General features: G+C 42.5%; 1 protein-coding gene across 1 annotated transcript; it reads right to left on the bottom strand.

The window, feature by feature from the left end:
- Nucleotides 1–2,283: 2,283 nt before the first annotated feature.
- On the bottom strand, nt 2,284–3,084 carry LOC112954004 (plant intracellular Ras-group-related LRR protein 7-like). Its single transcript, XM_026047147.1, has one exon. It carries the CDS (start codon nt 3,082–3,084, stop codon nt 2,284–2,286), a length of 801 nt encoding a protein of 266 aa, XP_025902932.1.
- Nucleotides 3,085–7,527: the final 4,443 nt, after the last annotated feature.

The raw sequence follows: 7,527 nt of genomic DNA on the forward strand, positions 1-7,527 counted from the left end.
GCATGTAGTTCAGAGTTTTCAAATAGAAGTCCTATTCAATTCAAGGGGACAACACACACTTGTATAGGAGACCCTATACAAGTCTGTTTACAGTCTGTTTACGGTACAGTGTGAGATGAAGGGAAATGGATGCAGAAGTCCCATTAATGCTGAATGTCAGCTTTAATGTTTTCTCTCCAGAGAATGGATTATTCCTAGGTCTTTGCACTGGAGGCCTATATCCTAGCAGTTTGCCATTCTCTGGTATCAATGCTTGAAGTTTTAATAAGCACAGGCTAAGGAAGGTGCTAGGCAACAATACATATTGCAAAACAAATACAGGATAAGCAGTATAAGATTAGATTTTAATACCATCTTAACAACAACACCAGGATCTAGTGGTTACTCTGTGTACTGTGCCACTTTTATAGAGGATGGCATGCTACGCAACAGACACACTACTATGGTTTCCACTTTGAGAAGGGAGATTTTGCAAGCAACCAGAGCAACGTGAGGAGAAAAGATACCAGACAGCAAGATGTCAAGGAAGAAATTCTTTTTGCTGAAAAACACTTCAGTAATCCAAGAAGCTTAGTGGCATGGTCAAAGTGCCCTCTCTTGGATTAATTCTTCATGCTTTCTCTTGAATCCCAGCAGATTGGAGAATTACAGCAGAGATATTGGCACAGCTTGTTGAAGATTACATTTCCTTTCAGGTCTCAATGCCTTCAGCTTCACTTGCTCCCAGGGAATCACAAACATGTGATTAACAGATCTAATTAGRCTTCAGAATTGTTGTCTGTGTGTATTGAGAGGCTAAAATGAGCCCTGAATGTCTTTGAAAAGAGTCATCTTCTCAATGAGAAATTTGTGTGGAACCTCCCATGTGTGGAGGTTCCAAATCAACCAAAAAAAGAAAGCAAAAAATGTGAAATAATTAAAAAAAAAAAACTCCCCAAAGATGCAAAGTCAGCCTGCCATTTGGGAATCACAAGCTAAGCAGCAGAAGAGAAAAGCTGCCCAAATTAGAATCGGACCATCAAACCCAAATGTTTTGCAGTGGGGAATAGAAAAGGAGAGGCAAAAGTTGAAGAGTTTGACTTTAGAATTTTTCCTCCCTTGTAGGTGGCTATGATGATGGCATGGAAGGATTCAGTTTGTAAGACAGGCTGTAAGAAAGTTGCTACAGCCTAAGTCCCATGGAAAGGAAAAATGTCCCAAAGCAAAGGAAAATGCTTGAGTATATGTGTATCCCACCGCTAACATTGCTGTTAGACCACACTGTATTAGGCAAGCCTCACATGGGCAGGATGGTAGTACATATCAAACAGGGAAGGAGAGATGGGGAAATTAGACCTTGAACAGACATGCTTAAGCACAGACCATGCATATGAACAGGAACAAATCCCCAGTCCTCCCAATGGCTCTGATATTGTCAACTTTGCTACACCCTCTGTCTGACCTACCACTAGCTTCAGAAGCTATTTCTGAGTCTCCTACAATGCTGCAAACTTTCTCCAAAAGACAAAAAAGGAAGCAGGTGCAAAGTGCACCGTGCATGTCCTGCTCCCTCATCTCTGATTCATAAAGGTCAGAGAGAGACTTAGAGAAGTGCAAAAATCAATACAGGCTGGGAACATCTGGAGTTGTGTCCTTGTCACCCAAGTATCCTTGTCACTTCAAGCATTAATTCAAGATCTCTTACATTTCTCCTAGTGTTGATCCATCTTATGAAGAGAAAGAGACATAATGACCCATGTATCAGATTTTCAAACTCTTTTTCTCTTTTTCTCTTCCTCCAAACCTTAGAAGCAAATGTTCACTTCCCAGCAGGGATGACTCAGTCCTTCATTTCCAAAAGTACTTTTTTTTCTTTGTCTAAACACTTCTATGAATCTCAGTCTACACCTACTTCAASTTCAGGCTCAAGCATCGACCAATAACACAAATAGTACATATTATTGCTCTATTCCATGATGCATTCACCTCACTCTGACTTCTCAGATTAGATACTGTCCCCTTCCTCAGACTTAATTTCCTGGCTTTAACATTTCCTATGCAACTATAAATAAGATTTAGAGTTGCCTCAAATATTTTTTGAAACCTAAACACCACCATTCAACATTAGTGTCATAAAGATAGCCAGAGGAATCACCTTGCATCAGAAAGGAATCTTTAGAAGTCTACAGAATGAGCAGACCAAACTTTTCCACCTGAAACAAATTTTGCTCATGCAGTTGATTGATATGGAGTAAAGCCATCTCAGCTGCTTCAAGAGGACTGACACCTGGAATAGGTAATTACCTATTCTTTCTGTGCATCATGAAACGATGAAAAATAGTCTCTGATCTCTTCAGGGCCTCCGCAGCAGACTTCAGGGGGAGGATTTTCTAGTGGATTGCCCTCAAAGTTGCACGAGCAGTAATTGTACGCCCAGTCCAGGTTCACCAGGTCACCAAAATTTGCTGGCAGAGACCGGAGATGGTTGTTTCCCAGCCAAAGTGTGTGCAGATTCCTTAACATGCAGACATYCTCCGGCAGTTTTTCCAGCGAGTTGAACAGCAATAGCAACGTTTCCAGTTTCTCTAGATGCCGAATATCGGAGGGGATTGTGTCTATTTTGTTGTCACTGAGATCCAGAAAGGTGAGGCTCCTCAGATGACAGACTGAAGCAGGCAGCTCAGTGAGACTGTTGTTGGCCAAGTGGAGGCTGTGCAGCCTTTGCAACGCCCCCATTTCTAGGGGCAGGGAGGTCAGGCTGTTATTGCTGAGAGTGAGCCTCTCCAAGTGAGTCAGTGTGCCAATTTCAGCAGGGATTTTCTTCAAGTTGTTGGAGTCCATGTAAAGGAGGGTTAGGTTCCTCAGGCGGCTGATCTCACAGGGCAGCAGCTCCATGCGGTACCTCAGGCAGCTCTCCCGTTCAGGACTCATATCCAGCACTTGCAGTTGGTCCATGCCGAAGAGCTGTGTGGGGACCAACATCAGCTCTCTGCCTGAAATCTTGAGTTTCTTCTTCCCTTCATACTTTGGGTCATGCTCTATGAGGCACCTCCACAGTGGATCAGGGCCTATAGAGGCACATCTTAAGGAGGCAGCTGCATTCATTCTTCCTCCAGAAATGTGGCCTGTTGAACAGAGCTCTCAGCAGTCACTTGCAAAGCGCTGCACTCCTCTGTGTGCAATCCTCCAAGGTTCTTCACCTTCTGTGAGCTTTTCTTGGCCAGGCACATYAACAGCACACATACACAGTGTGTAGGTTGCTCAGATACATACCATTGAGCAAACATTTGCCATTCTCACCTGATCAGGCGTTCCCCTCTTGGCACTGCAGCATACACAAACTCAGTTCCCTGCTTCTTTGGGCTGCACTCCTTGCTTACTTCAGTGGGCTGTTGGTATATCTATCTATGCTTTGAAAGTGAAACAGCACTTTTCTGCCTATGCTTTCCAGCAGTGTGCTCAAATCTTCTTTGTGTATAGCTCAGAGTACAACTACCAGTGCACGCTGGTAGTTGTGCCCAGAGTGCACCTGTTTGAGAAACTTGGTGGTCTCTGCATGTTGAACCACCCCAGGAGACTGCATTGGAAGCAGCCGGGTTACGTAGATGAAGCACATGGTAGGTGGCTCAAGAAAGAGAAAGAAATCTAGAAAGGGGCTTGGAATCTGAGAACCAGGAACAAGTCCAGCTTTTAAGCCATTTTATGCTTTTAACATTAAGCAAACACAATAAAGAATCAGTTTTGAAATCTGGAAGTTCTTCTTCCTCTGGCTAAGTTTATGAACCTCTGCACCATGCAATTATGGTCTTTCTTGTGGTAGTCTGGCTCTGGTATGTAAAAAAGCACATTTTTATTCCTCACTGGAATAGGTTTAGGAGGAGACATGAAAAGTGCCATACCTATCCCAAGCTATCCAGCATAGTGTGCTATGCAGACAGCAGTACATTTTCCTGCAGGGAGAAAACTGTAGATTGTAGGTGTAGCTTCAGACTAAGAAACTCACCTCTTTTACTTCACACTCTAATACTTACGGCATTCAAATAAAAGACATTTAGGACAATCATTTAAAATTATTTTCAAAGAAAGGGACCTTCCTGCACACTGCTSGAGGCAAAAGACAGCATATGGCAGGTACAATCTAAGCAGATTTATCAGGTCAGATTTCTCAAAGGGGAGGACACTTCTGCCTTCCTAGCCAGTTTAACTCTCCTTTCCCCAGCCCACGGCTGTGCTGAGTTTGCAGGGGAGCCTAAGTCTCAGCACCAAGGAATACAAATACACAGCTGGGCAGTAAATGTTAGGAGCACTCAGTCCAGAAAAAGCTGATCGGAGGATTTCAGGATCATAGTTCAACTGTCTGGGCTTGTGCTTTATTTACTCCTGATCTTTATTGGCTTTAGTCCTGAAAAACAGACTTTCAGAGCTGCTGCACACTGGCTTCCACTCTTCATTTGGATTGGGAGCACAAAACCTCTAACCCTTTTGAAATCATTCCCAGAATTTCTCTCAGATTCATCCTCACCATCTGTAAGAGAAAACAGCAACACTTGCCTGTTGCCCAGCAGTATCGTGAGGCTCTTGGATGCTGCTGTGCTTCCTGCCAGGACCTGGCACGAGGGACCAAGTTGACATTATCAAACCTGAGTAAGCAATGGTGTGCATGGATCCTGGAAACACTGACAGTTTTCTCTGTTCCTCAGGATCATTTATGTCACCACCAACACACCAAAGTGTTCTGAAGGCAGCGCTGGCTTCATCAAGAAAAGGTAGAGATTTTACATGAAAATTCACAGGATTTAAGAATGTCTATTTATTGTTCTCAAGAATGGGCATAATGACTTGGGAGGGAAAAAAAAAAAAAAAAAACCCATACCTGAGATCAATAGAACAGCCAAGGAAAAGTGAGATTTTCAATCACAAGGATCAGTTTCTGACCAGAAATGACAGATGTCACAATTCACTATAAAAATAGCTCAAACTCAGCTCCCGTTCAGAAAGCTCTGAAAAGTAATTGCAATAAGAGCCACTTCAGATTTCCATGACAGCCAACCCCCAAGTACTTAAGGGGAAAAACATATTTCTTAAAATTTACATGTCCAATGAAGTAAATTGAATTCTTGTGTCTACCCTCTGCTTACAAGCTTCTCTCTATAATCAGAACCCGAGCCTTTCAGACAGGACATCACACTGAGCCAAAGCCATGATTGGTAACAGCTTACTCTGATGTTGGGCACTAYTATCCCTGTGCACTTTTTCACATCTGGTGTTTGATCCTGAACTTTCCTTTGCCAAAGTAGCAGGTTCTTTTCTCCTCTGACTTGCAGGGCATTTTTTGCCCTGAGGCTGAGTGCTTCCTCCTAAGGAGATTTAGAACATGATTAATATCCCATTGTCATTTTTTTCCCTTGTGCATTCTCTATAACCTCCATGATCCAAAATGAAAAAATAACAACACAGGGCCCATATTTTCAGTGCACAATATCGCTAAAGACCCAGCAACATGTTCTTATTCTCAGTTCAGGCTAACTCCAACTCAAAGATTGCCAGAGCAAGGCTGAATCAAGCTATTCAAGTGATTCARTGTTTTATCTCTTACAATGAAAATCTGCTTTGTAAAGCAACTCTGCAACTATGGTGCACAAAATTAGCTTTTTTCTAATCAATTGTTCCTATTTCACAGGTCAGGCATCAAAAATCCATGTTTGTAACTTCTAGGTTTCAATCAGACCTGTCAAACTAAGTAGGCTCCCTTTTCTTAGTTCACTTCACCTGCAAAAAGGGGCATTGAAAGTAAAATCCAAGCTCTTACAGATCCTGTGTAGCTCCCTGGAGGCTTCAGGCAGTTACCAAACTGGCAACATGCATTTGGACATGGTAATATGGTCAAGGTTCATGTCATAACCTTGTCCTTCTTCTGAGCTGTGTGGCTGCCATTCCCACTACACTAAACATCTCTTCATCTTTAGCGTGTTTATCCCCACACCAGCATAGCGGGAAGCTAAATGAGCTATGATGAGACAAATACACCTACCAGTAGGTTCCCATCCTGCTCAGTGAAGCTCCAGTTAATTCAAGAAAGGCAGTTCAGAGATTCAGCTGACTCCTTTAGGACTACCTCAACCATCTCCCAGCTCCACAACTTACATGGTAGCCACAACCTGACAGTGACTCCTACTATAGGATGGAATATAGGATTGATGACCTGGACACAGACATCTCATGGCATTCAAGATGCTATTTCATCTTCCTTGGAACATTTGCTGCCATTCCAGCCCTAGATCCTAACACTGTAGGTTCCCATCCCGTCAGTGTTTCTGGCACTCAGCACACTCTCAAAGAGTTACCCAGTCACGACTAGACAGCAAGTCCTGGCCCTTTCTACCTTAAAAGACTGAGCCATCCGTAAATTCTCTCTGCAGAGATTTTTGTGCCCAGCATCTCAGAGCAGTGCTCATCTCCCAGCCAATTTGGTGATAAGAACACAGAGCCTGGGGTTAGCTGCTGCTGCAACATTTTTTACTGCAGCTGCAACACACATTTGTTTTACTTCTGAACAGAGCAGTCTTGCTGTGACTGCACATCTCCAAATAAACAGGCAGAACAGAGTTCAACCTGACAGAGTTTAGTTCTCCCATATTAATAACAAGAAAAGCTAASAGATCAGTAAAACAGCATCCAAAGCTGTAATGAAAAGAGCTATTCACAAATGGCAAAGAAGAAAAATAATCCATTCCCAGCTGCATCTTCCATGAGGCTAATTCAGTTTAAAACACAAATGTTTATCTTTAAATAATTTAACACAAAAAATATTTTCCTCAAATGATTCTTTTGCATTTTTATTGATAGGAGAAAAAAAATAAGGAATAATGGTCTGTTTGCTACAACTGCAATAATTTCCGCACTTAATTAAAAAAGAGAACTGTGACACCATAAAACTCATACATCATTAGCACCTTTGTAATTTGTAAATAATATTTTGTCTCATTCCTTAAGGCAATTTTAACATCATCTCTTCTCTTATCACAGGGACAGCCAGGAAAATCCAGCAACAAACAGCAATGGATTCRTGGGGTTAACTTAAGAGTCAACTAATAAATTCTTCATTGCAGTGAACTCTTCTGCACTAGATGCATCACTCTGGTAGACCTCAAGGTACTTTACAAAAAAAAGCAAGAGGAAGCATGAGCCCCGTATTGCAAAGGCAGGAGTAATGAGATGCAAAAGCCACATTCTCTTTATAAAAGGGTTGTTATAGGGGAAAGCTGTGAACCAAATCTCTGCCCTGATCCATCACCTCCTGTGGCAGATTGCAAGGTGTTGGACAGGTAATACATGGCTATCTGCCACATAAGCCTCCTTCTACCATATCTAATCACCTGCACAGGCACAAAAGCATTTTCTGGAGAGCAGCTTCTGGCAATGCCCAGGACTCTACTGGTAGGTTTAGTCTCTGTCCAGACGGCAGATCTAATTTAGAAAGCAGTCTTGGGCTCCCTTTCCAAAGACTACAAATACCTGCACACAGACTAAAGCAGAAAGCACTGCAGC

Source organism: Nothoprocta perdicaria, unplaced genomic scaffold (genome assembly GCF_003342845.1).
Source record: "Nothoprocta perdicaria isolate Ctin4 unplaced genomic scaffold, notPer1 scaffold_48, whole genome shotgun sequence".
NCBI classification, from domain to species: Eukaryota; Metazoa; Chordata; class Aves; order Tinamiformes; family Tinamidae; genus Nothoprocta; species Nothoprocta perdicaria.